This window comes from Vanrija pseudolonga, chromosome 1, assembly GCF_020906515.1.
Source record: "Vanrija pseudolonga chromosome 1, complete sequence".
In the NCBI taxonomy this organism is placed as follows: domain Eukaryota; kingdom Fungi; phylum Basidiomycota; class Tremellomycetes; order Trichosporonales; family Trichosporonaceae; genus Vanrija; species Vanrija pseudolonga.
This window is the reverse complement of record NC_085849.1, coordinates 988,272-1,001,226: the sequence shown is the minus strand read 5'-3', so window position 1 is coordinate 1,001,226 and position 12,955 is coordinate 988,272. Positions and strand designations below refer to the sequence as shown.

General features: G+C 60.4%; 4 protein-coding genes across 4 annotated transcripts; 1 reads left to right on the top strand and 3 right to left on the bottom strand.

Moving 5' to 3' along the window:
* Window positions 1-99: 99 nt before the first annotated feature.
* Window positions 100-1,944, bottom strand: SLC35F6 (Solute carrier family 35 member F6). The gene is made up of 4 exons (XM_062766832.1): window positions 1,692-1,944; window positions 1,539-1,625; window positions 1,217-1,488; window positions 100-1,114 (listed from the first exon to the last, which is right to left on the bottom strand). The coding sequence occupies exons 1-4, from the start codon at window positions 1,760-1,762 to the stop codon at window positions 216-218; spliced, it is 1,329 nt and encodes a 442-aa protein (XP_062622816.1). The 5' UTR covers window positions 1,763-1,944; the 3' UTR covers window positions 100-215.
* A 65-nt stretch (window positions 1,945-2,009) lies between these two features.
* On the bottom strand, window positions 2,010-3,590 carry lovD_5 (Acyltransferase LovD). Its single transcript, XM_062766831.1, has 5 exons — window positions 3,272-3,590; window positions 2,971-3,236; window positions 2,643-2,920; window positions 2,190-2,580; window positions 2,010-2,148 (listed from the first exon to the last, which is right to left on the bottom strand). Exons 1-5 carry the CDS (start codon window positions 3,555-3,557, stop codon window positions 2,053-2,055), a joined length of 1,317 nt encoding a protein of 438 aa, XP_062622815.1. The 5' UTR covers window positions 3,558-3,590; the 3' UTR covers window positions 2,010-2,052.
* A 166-nt stretch (window positions 3,591-3,756) lies between these two features.
* sod22_0 (putative Na(+)/H(+) antiporter) lies at window positions 3,757-6,720 on the bottom strand. The gene is made up of 7 exons (XM_062766830.1): window positions 6,271-6,720; window positions 5,872-6,218; window positions 5,685-5,830; window positions 5,562-5,631; window positions 5,395-5,524; window positions 4,655-5,356; window positions 3,757-4,616 (listed from the first exon to the last, which is right to left on the bottom strand). Exons 1-7 carry the CDS (start codon window positions 6,559-6,561, stop codon window positions 3,852-3,854), a joined length of 2,451 nt encoding a protein of 816 aa, XP_062622814.1. The 5' UTR covers window positions 6,562-6,720; the 3' UTR covers window positions 3,757-3,851.
* Window positions 6,721-9,368: 2,648 nt separating this feature from the next.
* On the top strand, window positions 9,369-12,878 carry RSN1. Its single transcript, XM_062766829.1, has 6 exons — window positions 9,369-9,586; window positions 9,902-10,329; window positions 10,379-10,494; window positions 10,541-10,954; window positions 11,006-11,498; window positions 11,550-12,878. The coding sequence occupies exons 2-6, from the start codon at window positions 9,962-9,964 to the stop codon at window positions 12,709-12,711; spliced, it is 2,553 nt and encodes an 850-aa protein (XP_062622813.1). The 5' UTR covers window positions 9,369-9,586; window positions 9,902-9,961; the 3' UTR covers window positions 12,712-12,878.
* Window positions 12,879-12,955: the final 77 nt, after the last annotated feature.

Genomic DNA, 12,955 nt, shown 5'->3' with positions numbered 1-12,955 from the left:
CACAGTGACTTGTGCTTGAGCGACGACACGCAGTTGCTCCATCAGTAGGCTGTCGGTGACGCCTCTTGACGGTGGACGCCCCTGCGCACCCTGCTCCACTGCCGCTCTACCAATTCATTGTATCAATGCTAGGAATTGTACTTCACGTCGGCCGCCACGCCGCGGCCAAAAGACACGCTTGCCTGCCTTCTTTGCTTCCCCGCCCGACACCCCACCTACGCGTCGTAGCCCGGAGACCCGTGCTCGATCGACGCAGGCAGCTCGGCCGAGTGGTGCAGCTCGGGCTCGTGGGGCAGGTGGACGTCGGGCGGGGGAGGGAAGATGACGGGCTTGACGAGGCCGTTGAACACAAACGTGCCGTACACGAGCAGACCGAAACCAGCGAGCTGGATAAGGCTGTACGGGAACAGAAGCACCTCCCATCCGATAGCGAGCGACACGATCCAGATACCGAGGGTACGGCACGTGTCGATTGTCGAGCGCGTCGTCGCGCTCACCCGCGACGTGACGCTCAGGCCGAAGAAGTTGAACGCGCCAATGCTGGTCGCAATCGCGAGCGACGCCCACATGACCGGCGGGTTGTTGATGATCTGGTGCCAGCCGCGCGGCATGTCAAAGTACGACGACTTCTTGTGGAACGCGAGGTGGAGGAAGGGCATGGCGGCGGCGGTGGTCACGCCGCCAAACGTGCCCTCGAGGGCGACGGCGGCGAGCGGCTCGATAGAGTAGTGTGCCATGATCTTCTCCTCAACGACGTACTGCGACGCAGTGAAGATCTGCGCGAAGAGGATCAGCCCGACGCCGAGGGCGACCTTGGCCGGGTCGTCGTCAGAGCGCATGTGCACGGTCGCGATGCGTAGGACCAGGTCGGACGGGATATCGGGCAGCGCGACGCCCTGCTTGAGCGCCTCGGAGATGAGCGTGCCCGCCAGGCCGACGAGCGCGACGCCCAAAGTGACGATAAGTAGCGCGGCCCACTGGTACAGATACAGGTGGTGGCGGAGGAAGATGACGCTCAGCACGCCGACCCAGAGGACAAGCGCGCCGCGCGACATCTGGTAGATGGACACGGGGCAGAGGATGAGGCCGACGTTCATGAGGGTCGTGCCGCAGACTGGGCGAGGGAGCGCGCGTCAGCGCACGAACGATAACCTTATCGCGGGGTGTGCCGGCCAGCTGAGACGTGCCAGGGGAGACCACCCCCCACGCCACTCACTGTCAAAGAATGCCGGGAACCACATCCAGAACACGGCCCACCCGCGCAGCGGCCGCCCGACGCGCAGCTCAGTCTCCGAGTCCGAGTCGCCCTCTTCTTCCTCGTCCTCCGCCGCCGCGGGCGCCGGCTCGGCAGGTACGGGCTCGTAGCCCTCCGGCGTCGGCGTGCGCGCGAGCAGGCGCGAGAGGTAGCTCTGGCGCCCGCCCTTTGCCGGGCTGGAGAGCCATGCCCAGAGTAAGGGGAGGACGCAGAAGAACTCGCCGATGAACATGCTGCGGCCGTTAGTTAGGCTGACGATCACCGCGAGTCAGGTCACACCCACTTGAGCGTCTGGTATACCGGCTGCTCGAAATACACCGGGTTGGCCGTGTTGCAGTCCTCGACGCAGAGCTTGACCTGGTACTTGCCCCTGTAGTGGGTTAGTCGTGCGAGCTGGCGGGCGTGGGGTGGCGACGCCCGCCGCGCCGCGGCTCACAAAAGACTGTTGGCACACCCCGTGAGGAACATGCCCGCGATGAGGGTCGACACCCCCATAGAGCCGGACATTGTGTGTGTGTGTGCTTGTGGGTGAGTGTGTGATGTGGAGAGAGTGATGCCGAGTTGTTGCAGCAACGGTGACGGCGGTGTTGTGTCCCGCGTGATACCTGCCTGCCCGTATGGTGGCGCGCGTCGCGGGTGGCGTCACCGTCGGGACTCGGGCACCTCGGCGATGAGGCGGCCACTGTGGCAGGCACGGGAGCATTTGGCACCCCCGTCCGCGTTCTGGCACATGTCTCGCTCACTGTATCTCGCGTGTAACCTCAACGCAATGCATGCTCGTCGACGAGACACCCGCGCTACGCTAGCGCTGCGTACACGGAGCGCTCCATCGCCCCCTTGAATGCGACTACTGCGGGTGCGGAGCTGGGGATAGTCTGTGTCGAGAAGACCGCCTAGGTAGGGCTTCAGCTTGTCCTCCTCCTCTGCCACTCACCGCGACCCCGGCAACAGGATCAATCCAGTACGTCGTCCCCGCGGCGCCGCCCCAGCCCGCGCTGCCCGCGTGCCGGCCGTTCGGCGCCCGCCGGCCATCAGCGGGGAGGTACAGCGACATGCCGGTGCTCCAGTCCGCTTCGCCCGCCGCGAGGCCGTCGACGCCCATGAAGTGCGAGAGGGCCGTCGCCATCGCCGGGAGCGCGGCCTCGGGAAGGCTCCTGGAGAAAAGGGACCACACGGAGGCGTCGGAGAGAAGAGGGCTTTCCGGTCGCTTCGCGCCGCCGGTCAGCGATGCGTAGTGCGAGAGCAGGTGCGAGAGGAGCTTGATGTAGTCTCTGCTCGTGGAGTAGATGCCGCCCCCAGCGACGGGGTACTCGATGTCCTCGGTCCTGGGGGGTCAGCATGCGCCCGACATTCTGTTTCTTGGACAGAAGAGAGAAGGGTTACCCACTTGCGCGGGAGGGTAAGCAGCGGCATTTGATCCGTCAGCACCTCGTAACCGTGCTCGCCGCCAAAGCGCAGCGGCACAAGCCGGTCCTTGAGCTCCTCCCCAAACGGATAGAACGTCGTGTTCGACATGCCAAGCGGCCGCAGGATGTTTTCCTGGAAGTAGTCCTCGGTCGACACGCCGACCAGCGAAGGCAGGATGAGGCCGAGCCACTCGGCGCTGTTGCCGTATTGGAAGGTACTCCCCGGTTCGAACATCAGCGGGGTGTTGATGAGGTTTTCCTGGACATTAGTTTCTCCTGCCTGCGTGTAGACGGTTCGGAGCAACTCACAACCTTGCACGAGTTGACAAAGCCCGTACCCTTGTCCGCAGAAGTCTTGTAGCTCTGCACCTGCTCGCCAAACTCCATGCCGAACCCGCTCGTCTGGTTGAGCAAGGCGCCAAGGGGCACGGCCTTGTCGTTGGGCACGAACTGCGCCGTACCGGATTCGTCGAGGCGCGTGAAGATCCGCGAGGCCGCAGCGTCGAGCGGGGCGTACTTGCCCCGCATGTCCGTGTCGAGCGAAACGACGCCGCGGTCCACGAGCTGGAGGTAGGCTTCCGTCAGCTGGTGTCAAGGGGGACGAACGCACCAACGGCCGTGAGCAGCTTGGTCGTCGATGCGAACCACATCACGTCGTCCTCTGCCAGCGCGCGCGACGAGGCGTCGAGAACGTCGTACCGCCCTGCAGAGGAGGAGAAGAGGAGCCCCGAGGTCGACGCCAGCGCGAGGGTCACGCCTGGCAACTTGTCGCTCCACTCGTCTAGGGCTGCCTGGAGGCTTTTGGCGCCGTCTGGTTTGAGCTCCGCGGGCATGTTAGTCGTCAATTGGGGGAAGACGGGGCTGACAAGAGTGCGCCGCGGCATCGGCCCGGGCATGTTAGTCGTCAATTGGGGGAAGACGGGGCTGACAAGAGTGCGCCGCGGCATCGGCCCCATTAAGTACTTGGTTGCTGGTCGAGTTCGGCCCGGCGGATAATCCTCGGACCGCGCTCGGTCTTGTCCGATTCCCGCACAGTCGCCCGCACGCACGCGCCGGACGATAACAATAACAATGAAATGCAATGCATTGATAGATGAGAGCGAGAATGATCAAACTAGAGATTGACAATGCGCCTGCGCCTACGCCGCGCCGGCTCCCACGCCAAAACACTCGCCGCCCTACAACGCTCCTCAGCGCCTAGTCGGCTCCTTGAAGCCACTCTCCTCGGTCGACTGTACAGACGTCGTCCGGTACATGCCCAGCCCTGGCGTTCGCTTGAATCGCGGGTTCGACGCGCCATAGTTGACACCCGGCGCCGTCTCAGAGCTGTCGGCGGCCTCGGGCGCAAAGCTGATCGCGCGCGACAGGGTGCGAGTGAGCTTCAGCCCTCTGTCGTGGTTGTGTTCGTGGTCGCCGTGCTCCACAATCGGCTCGTTGATCGTGATCGACCGTCCATTGTCCCGCTCACGCGGTGTCAGGAAGCCGTCGTCACGGTCAACTGTGCGCGATCGCCCCTCCTCGGCAGCCGACACACCCGACGCTTGGCTCGATGTTGTCGGCACACGCAGGAAACGGCGCCAACCTGCCTCCTTCTCCTGCTTCTGCTTGCCAGCCAAACGGCTCGCAGGAATGTACGAGTGAACCTTTGACGGTGTCTCCTCGGGAGAAGGCGGAGTTGGCGCTCGCGCCCCCGCGTACGGCTTGGGCCGTCTCACATAACCGTCGCCATCGTCCTCGTTGTCGGACCCAGCGTTGGTAGAGTGCTCGTCTCCAGAGTCCTCGTTTGTCGAGTGACGCGAGCCGCGGCTGGCAGGTCGCGGCGACGACGCGTTGGTCGAATGACGACTGGGAGCAGGCGAGCCACGACGAGCAGCGGCAGCAAGGACCGCACGCTTGACATCATCGGCAGAGGCCCCCTCGCACTCGTAGACGTCCTTGACAACACTGACATCGACCTGGTTTTGTCAGTTTGAGACAAAACCTGAAAGCTTACATCTTCGTTCGTTTTCTTGCGCTCAACGATGAGGTCGTCCCCCTGGCGATACGCGGCAAGGGGAGGCGTTCCACGGCGCTCCAACTCGATCTCCTCGCTCTCGTCGTTGCTGCGCTTCTTGCCGTCACTGCCCTCGCGAGTCCTCGAGCTGGTGCTTTCGCCACTGCCCTCGCTCTTGAAGCCGTCCTCGGTGGCGACACGGATGTTGCGGTTCCGCAGGTTGTGGGCAAGCCCGACGTCACCCTCCTCGTCGTCGCGGTTGATGACTACCTGCTGACCGGGTTCCATGCGGGTGGTGTGCGTCGTCCACGCCGGCTCGTTGCCCCCTCTCGTGTCCATCGATGGGTTACGAGACCACGTGTAGGTGATGCTGCGTACGCGTCGACCAGACAGGAGGAAGGGAATCGACAGACCGTGAGTCAGCACCGATGCCAGAACCAGCATGGCCACAATCGGTCCAATCGTTTCCTGCAGTAGGTCGACCTGACTGGTGTCACCGTCATGCTCGGGCTCGGGAATGTTGACACGGGCGAGGGTAGAAATGAAGATGGCACCGACTCCCATGGGGCCGAACCAGCCCACGAAAATGGCCTCTCGGAATGTCTTGATGTCTGGGATCCATTTGTACAGGGCCAGAATGATGGGCATGCGGCGGAAGAGGAGAATGAGGATGGCCAGGACAATGAGGCGCCAAACGGAGAGCTGCCAGTGTTAGTCGTGAGCACAGTCGTGCCACCCACGTGGAAATCCTTGTTCCCAAAGTCCTTGAAGGGGATAAGGGCGCCAATGTAGATGAAGGCGGCACAGTTGAACAGAAGGTCGATGACGTTGGAGAACACGGCGTCTTCGGTAGCTTTGTTGAAGTAACCACTGGCGAGTCAGTATGAACTCGGCACTGTAGACCCACTCCCAGGCGAAAGCCGTGCCACAGGCGAATGCAGCAAGGAGATCATCACTTCCAAGGAGCGTGCACATGCCTGTGTTGTCAACATTGCGTGTTGCGCGTCGCGGCACTCGCGGAAGCACTTACCGATCGACAGAATCGCTAGACTGACATACTGGGCGACAAACGACTGACGGTCGATCCACTTCTTCCTTTCGCCAAACTGCATGGCCTTGCGGGCGCTCCAGCCGAGGAGGGCACCAAGGACAATGCCAAGCGCGACTTCGTAGAGCCTGAGCGCGTCAGACGTCTGCACACACGCGCCATGACCCACCATGTGACGTAGAACCACTCGCCGACGGCGTGCCCGGCCGACCTGTCGAGGGTGAGGTACAGGGCAATGTACAGGAAGGGGAACGCGGCGCCGTCGTTACTGCCCGACTCGGCGGACAAGAGGTGGCGAATGTGGGTGGGGACGTGCTTGTCTGCAAACTTTCCACCCACGACTGCCTGTGCGAGAATTGGGTCGGTGGGTGTGACGCATGCCGCGATGACCAGCGACGACAAGTACGTGAGCCCGGGAATCATGGCCATGATGAAGCCTGCCGACACGAGCCAGCCGTACACCATGCACGGGCCGAGAAGGAAGAAGAGGGAGCGCCAATGCCTCTTCATGTACGCCTGAGGAGGTGTCAGTCAGGCCAGGCCAGTGATGATTTGTCACCCTGCGCACCTTTGGCAATTCGACTCCGACAGCGAACACGCCGATGGCGATAACCACGCGCGTGACCTCGAGGGTGATCTCGTCCGTCACATGCTGCTTGTTGCCTCCCCACTTGTATGGGTCAAAGAGGTTTAGGGCGTAGGGCCCTAAGATAATGCCGACGACCGTCGCGATCGGGGCTTCACCGAGGTAGAGCTTCTCTCGTACCAAGAGCGAGACGAGACTGAAGATGACGGTGAACGCGCCTAGGATTGTGTACACCAGATGCACGGCATTGACTTCGAAGGGGTGGAAGCCCATGGTGTGCTAGCGGCGCTTGTGAGTGATGGGGGGAAGGGGGTGCTCTGAGGGGGGGTGGGGATGGCTCTGTTGTGGAGCAGTTACGTCGAGCTTGTCCTAGCAGCCCAGAGTCATGCCGCGGACGACGGGGTAGAGCGCGCGGCTATTGTAGAAGCCTGCCGCTGCTGGTGTTGCCGCTGGCTGAAGTGAAGATAAGAAGCGGGGCGGGAACGTGTGTCGCGGGTCCGGAAAACTGTGCGACTGCGGCCGTCGATGATGTTTGCGTAGGGTGGCGAGGCTGCTGGGGTGGAGGTCGAGTGGGAGCTACTTTTGACGCTTGCCAAGGCCGTTGATCTGCGTCTACCGTCGCTGTCTCTGTCGAGTTGCGTTGGCCAACACTTGACTGGGGTAGGATAACGTCGGCGAGCGTTCTTGGAAACAAAAGTCTTGGCCGAGGCGAGGGAAGGGCGTTTGGACTGCGCGCAGTTGTGCCAGGAGCGGAACCAGTGGACTCCTTGGCAGGGAAGCGCGGGGGTGGGTGCTGATAGCGCGTTTTGATCCCGCCGGCACCGAAGTGGGCCCGCAATAACAATGGGCCAACTGCAATACCCAGTTGTCATCAAAGGCTGCCTTTGCATGAGCATTGACAGAGGTAGACGAGTTGGCCAAGATCCGCTCGTTGCTCAGACCAGCCGAGTTCCGATGCGACTCACAGTCGTCATTGTTTGTGCCAAGATCCACAGTGTACCTCACGGCCTCATCCACCCCGCTCGTCCTCATGTCACCCACGAACGCGTGCATCATAGTCTGCAGAGGTAGTCACCAAACCATGTAGCCTTATCCGCGAGGACGGGATCAGCCCCGAGTCTTTGTGTGTAACAGGGGTTGCGGCCCATGCGTCTGGCGTCGATGAAAGTGGCTGCTTCGGACGTGTGGCTACATACTGGACTTGTCAGAATGGAAGCAGGGGCGACGCGTTGAGTGCGAGCCGGGTCATTTCCGTTTTGCTGTCTAGGGTAGAGAAGTAAGGGCAAGTGGATCATCAGGTAGCAATATGGCCAGGTAGCATTGTCGCGTCGAGGGCGCGAAGAAGCTAGCGGTTACGGAAACGGACATCCATCTCCTCGATCAGAAGCCTCACGCACCGAGTATAGAAACACAATCGTACGCGGCGCGTTTCCGAGCGTCCGCGTCCGCGGCGCGCTGAATGGCGTACTGGCCGTACTGGCGCTCATTGTCGCCTGGTGGCACCCATAGCCACCTGGCCGCAGCCATGCGCCATTGCAGCCTCTTCGGCGGTGGCACGGGCCTCCGCAGCGCCACACTGTCGCCCATTCCACAAGAGGCAACATGACGCAGCTGTATGCACAAGGGGGCCTGCAAGGCGCAGTCGCCGGTAGTCCTGCAGACAGACACAATTCAGACCTCCTTTCTGTCAACACTGCGGCGAGTGGATACGGCCGTACGCACGCACGCAGTCGTTTGTTGCTGCGTTTTGGTGGCATACTGGATTGATGCCCACCTGCCCACCCACCGCAGTGCGCAGACCGACTCCCGACAAAGGTTACCTTGTTGCCCAGGAACCAAATCCGCCTCCGCTGGACCTCGCACACACTGCGCACTCACACTGCACACCTGTGCACGCACACAGTCGGACGGACTTCGTCACCACCCAAGCTTCTTGGCCCGTTTCAGTCCTTGCCCCGACCCGAACGACTTCCGGGGTGATGGAGCACAAGAACCGCAGGCAGGCCCCCGTCGTCTTGGCTTTCTCTCAATGTGCTCGGGCATTTGCATCCTGTCTCTCTGTTGCTGCTCCAATGCTGCTCCACCCCCTGGTACCATTCCTGTCGGTACCTCGGCATCATGATACCCATAAACACCGTCATCCGAGGGAGGAAGAGTGGTGCTAGGGGAATGGGAGCCACACGCGTCATTTTAGACGACAGAAGAGGAAGACCAGTTATTCACCGAGACAGAGGCCTCGAGAATGTCGCGCACGCGCGCTGCGGCTGTGCTTTTGTGTCCTTGTTGATGCAAAAAGTAATTACGTCGACGGAGCCGTGGTGATTGGGCCTAGCGAGTGTGACGTCAGGGGGAGGGGCGAGAGGGACGGTGGACTGGTCTTGATGCAGGGTTCGGGCGGGTTGGCGTCGATGGTTTGTTTGGTGCCAGTATCCTGAAGTGCAGAGCAGTGGTGGATATTTCAAGCTCAAAGCTTTGGGTGCAATGGGCAGATTTAGGACTGGCGTCGGGTACAACTTGAGTGGCTCTTTGGGCCTTGCGCCGCTGGGTGTCTGTTACATGTGACGCAGATCAGGGCTCTGGCAAGGGCAGAGCAATGGCCAAAAGGGCACCAACAGGTTGTGTCCGTCTCCTGCCTGCCCTGGTCTGTTGTCGTCGCATTCCCCTCTCCACCTCCCACTCGTGACCTGCCGTGGCATGCCTCTCCTTCCATGCCTGCCTCTGACCAAATGATTATGGCTCGTCGTCCCTGGCGGTACCCCCTCTGCTGTCATGCCGTGGTCGGCCTGCCTCTGGCCTGCTTGTCGCTTGGCTCTGAAACCCCTTTCTCTGTCGTTGATCGAGAGGCTAAATAGATGCAGTCCCCCCCTCCTTCCCTTTCCAGGCACCGTATCTAGTATAGCGCTGCTGCTTCAGTCGAAATGGCCGCCAACAACAACCAATCCCCACCCAAAGCAACCAGACGCCACCCCGGCGCCCAAACGCCCAGGCCAGAGACAGGGGGCGACAGCAGAGGGAGAGCGACGAGGAGACTGACTTTAAAACTCAATGGTCGGTTGGTCGTCAACCAGAGTGACCGTACTCGCAGCCAGCCAGCCCACCGCAGTGGCGACTCCCCCCCTACTTAGACACTACTCGGTCTCACCCTTCCCCTCCCTCCTTCCCTCCTTTCTTGCTTGTAAAATACTCACCCCTCTGTTTGTCCAAAAAGCCAAACAAGACAACGACGACGACGACGCACATCACACGCACTCCTCGTCTCCCAACAAACCTGTCGAGGGCGGTGTAACGGTTCCTCTCTGTAAGTGTCACGCCCCTCGTGCGTGCCCTCCCTCCCTTGCTCGCGTCCAACCCGCTCTGCTCGTACCCCTGCAATCTCATTGTACCTCGCCCATCACGCCTGCTGCACGGTGCACGCGTCGGACCCAAGAAGATCGACATTCGCTTGGCTTTTTCCTTCAACCTGCACGCACACCCAGGCTGGCAGCAGAAGCACCAGTGGCGCGCGCGTGAACATCCAACCCGAGCTACCCCCTATCCTTTTGGCCCTTGCCACTCGCATCCTCTCTCCATCCCCCATTTACCTAGCTGCAGCCATTGACACTTGGTTCCACAGGTCGACAAACTCGACAACTTTTCCTTCTTCTCCCCGGTCGACACCTCATCAACCGCTACCATGGCCCAGCAGTCTCTTTCGGACCAGGCCAATGCGGCGTCTACCGGCACCTTCACGGCGGCTCTCGTCTCAGCCGCCATTATGGTTGGCGCCTGTTTGCTTTTCTGGTTGATCTTCCACGGTAGCAAGAAGCTCGTCACCGTCTTCCAGCCGCGCACCACAGACATCAAGCTCGCAGATGAGCGACCCGAATCTCTGCCACCCAACCCCGTTAGCTGGTGGAGGCGAGTCTTCAGCCTCGATGACTTTGAGGTTCTCGAGCTCAACGGCCCTGATGCCTACTTTTTCGTTCGCTACATCAAGGTCTTCGGCATCTATCTGTTGGCCCCCTTGGTCATCCTCGCGATTGGTGTTCTTGTCCCTATCGCGTGAGTGATGGTGGTCTCCATCACACGTGCTCTACTGACATCCTCGTAGTGTTGTTAAGCCCAACAACGGCAAGACTGGTGTCGAGAAGATGACGATGGGCAACGTGCCTCAATCTGCGCAGCTTCGCAACATTGCTCACATTGTTGCCGCGGTTATCTTCATCTGTGAGTTCCGCGGGATCGTCAATGCGGTCCGAGCTCATGTCGACAGCCTATACTCTCTACCTGCTTGTGCACGAGTACAACCACTACCTGAGCGTCCGTGAGACCTGGCTCCGTTCGCCCAAGATCCGTGCTCAGCTCAAGAGCCGCACCATCGCTCTCATCAACGTCCCCAATGGCATGAACAATGAGGACAGCATCAAGGAGATTGCTTCTGGTGTTGCCGCTAGCACGGATGCCAACTACCCCCGTCCGAGCGGTGTCACGGTTGACAGCCCCACTGCCGCTGGCCCCAAGCTCGGGGGTGGTGTCACGGACGTTTGGGTTGGCAAGAAGGTCGGCGATGTGGAGAAAGTTTGGAACAAGCGCGAGAAGGCCATCTACGGCCTCGAGGGCACCATTGGTTCGGCCATTAGCAAGGCTCTGAAGAACGAGCGCAAGGGCAAGACCCCTGAGAAGAAGGGTGAGTGATGACCGTCAGGCGTGCACGGCCGATGGGCTGACACGGTCACAGGCACACTTGACACCGACCGTGCTGGTGCCAAGCTGCTCGACAAGTACCTTGCTCCCAAGAAGCAGCCCAAGTGGAGGCCCGGGTTCCTCAAGTCCAAGATTGCCCTCGATGATCTCCCCGAGTACATTCACACCCAGGACGACCAGCTCCAGGAGCTCCGCGCCAAGGACGACTACAAGGAGGGCGATGTCTCCTTCGTTCGCTTCGCTACTCAGGACGACGCCCTTAACTTTGCCCGCCTCGGCCCCAAGTCCAACAAGTCGTTCAACAGGGTCAAGGCGAGCATCAACGTCCAGCCCGAGGACGTTATCTGGTCCAACACCAACATTGGTTTCTGGCAGCGCCTCGCCCGTACTATTGTCTCTTGGTCGCTCACTATTGGTCTCATCATCATCTGGGCCATCCCTGTGGCCTTTGTCGGTACCATTTCCAACCTTGACGCTCTCTGTAAGGATGTTAAGTGGCTCGCTTGGATCTGCAAGGACATTCCTGGGTGAGTACCGGTGTTCATGGCGTGCTGGCCGTGGTCTAACATATTGTGCAGTGTGCCTCTCGGTATCATCAAGGGTATCCTTCCTCCGGTTTTGCTCGCTGTCCTCATGATGCTCCTCCCCATCGTCCTCCGCATCTGGATCAAGTTGCAGGGAGAGATCCGCAAGAGCGAGGTCGAGCTCAAGCTTTTCACCCGCTACTGGCTCTTCCAGGTCATCCACTCTTTCCTTATCATGACACTTTCGGGTGGCATCATCGGCTCTCTTGGTGACCTGCTCAAGGGTAAACTGTCCGTCACGGAGATCTGCAGCATCCTTGCCACCAAGCTCCCAGGTGCTTCGACCTTCTTCCTCACCTGGATCATGGTTGTGACTTGGTCCGGCGCTGCCCAGTCTCTGGCCCGTGTCGTGCCGTTCGTCATGTACCAGCTCCGCGGCTTCCTTGCTGGCAACACTCCTCGCAAGGTGTTTGGCCAGACCTTCTCCCTGGGATCCACCCTCTGGTCTACCGCCCAGCCAGTGTACTGCCTGGTCGTTTGCGTGACGATTGTCTACTCGGTTATCCAGCCCCTCATCACCGCCCTGGGCCTCGTCACCATGATCATCCTCTACGCTGCGTACAAGTACCTGCTTATCTGGACTGCCGACCAGCCCGGCTACCTCGAGACCGGCGGCCTGTACTACATCAAGGCCATGCGCACCGTCTTTGTGTCCCTCTACCTCACCGAGATCTGCTTGGCTGGACTTTTCTTCCTCACCACGGACGCCAACGGCAAGCGCTCCAAGATCGGCCTGGCTGGTGGTGCCATTCTCGTTTTCATGGGCGTGGTCACTGCCATCACCCAGGCGTGGATCGACCACATTGGCTTCAAGAGGCAGACCATCATCTTCGGCCGCTCTGCCAACGGCAAGAGCTCAAGCCAGACCAACCTCAACCAGCTCTCGGAGAAGCTCACTGTCACGTCCAACGACGTTGACGACCCCGAGACTGCTGGCGATGACGGTATCATTCACGACTTTGACAACCCGGCCATGTGGAAGCCCCAGCCTGTCGTCTGGATCGCCAACGACCCTCTTGGCATTGGAAACTCTGAAGCCGAGCGCCTGAACGACCAGGGCATCCCCGCGTCGACTGAGTATGCGGTCGAGGACGTCAAGGCCAAGATCGAGGTCTCTCGCTCCCCACCAGACGAGAAGTGGACCGGAGGCATCTAAACGCATGGCTCTATTCATTCACACCACCCGATACCCCTATAATTCCAGACATGACGACTATGTAGACAACGAAGCACACGACACAACCTATATACACGGAGTTACTTGACGACTGTTTATAATCGTAACGGTCAGAAGGAAGCTTATGCAGAAAACGTAAACATGTCCAGGTGGTTGGTATTCGGAGAAGGGACCGGGGGTGCGAGTCGGCAGATTTAAGAGTTGGGCTTGGGCTTATCTCTAC

Bases quoted from the DNA above. Each gene is read 5' to 3' on its own strand.
- sod22_0 (XM_062766830.1), bottom strand. From the start codon at position 6,561: ATGGGCTTCCACCCCTTCGAAGTCAATGCCGTGCATCTGGTGTACACA. The intron at 5,632-5,684 runs GTAAGTGCTTCC...TTGACAACACAG, and splicing joins TCTAGCGATTCTGTCGATCG to GCATGTGCACGCTCCTTGGA. The intron at 5,357-5,394 runs GTGGGTGGCACG...TAACACTGGCAG, and splicing joins TTGGGAACAAGGATTTCCAC to CTCTCCGTTTGGCGCCTCAT.
- lovD_5 (XM_062766831.1), bottom strand. From the start codon at position 3,557: ATGCCCGGGCCGATGCCGCGGCGCACTCTTGTCAGCCCCGTCTTCCCC. The intron at 2,921-2,970 runs GTGAGTTGCTCC...ACTAATGTCCAG, and splicing joins TTGTCAACTCGTGCAAGGTT to GAAAACCTCATCAACACCCC. The intron at 2,581-2,642 runs GTGGGTAACCCT...CTGACCCCCCAG, and splicing joins CTGCTTACCCTCCCGCGCAA to GACCGAGGACATCGAGTACC.
- RSN1 (XM_062766829.1), top strand. From the start codon at position 9,962: ATGGCCCAGCAGTCTCTTTCGGACCAGGCCAATGCGGCGTCTACCGGC. The intron at 10,330-10,378 runs GTGAGTGATGGT...ACATCCTCGTAG, and splicing joins GGTGTTCTTGTCCCTATCGC to TGTTGTTAAGCCCAACAACG. The intron at 10,495-10,540 runs GTGAGTTCCGCG...TCATGTCGACAG, and splicing joins TGCCGCGGTTATCTTCATCT to CCTATACTCTCTACCTGCTT.
- SLC35F6 (XM_062766832.1), bottom strand. From the start codon at position 1,762: ATGTCCGGCTCTATGGGGGTGTCGACCCTCATCGCGGGCATGTTCCTC. The intron at 1,626-1,691 runs GTGAGCCGCGGC...AACCCACTACAG, and splicing joins GGGTGTGCCAACAGTCTTTT to GGGCAAGTACCAGGTCAAGC. The intron at 1,115-1,216 runs GTGAGTGGCGTG...TCCCTCGCCCAG, and splicing joins GTTCCCGGCATTCTTTGACA to TCTGCGGCACGACCCTCATG.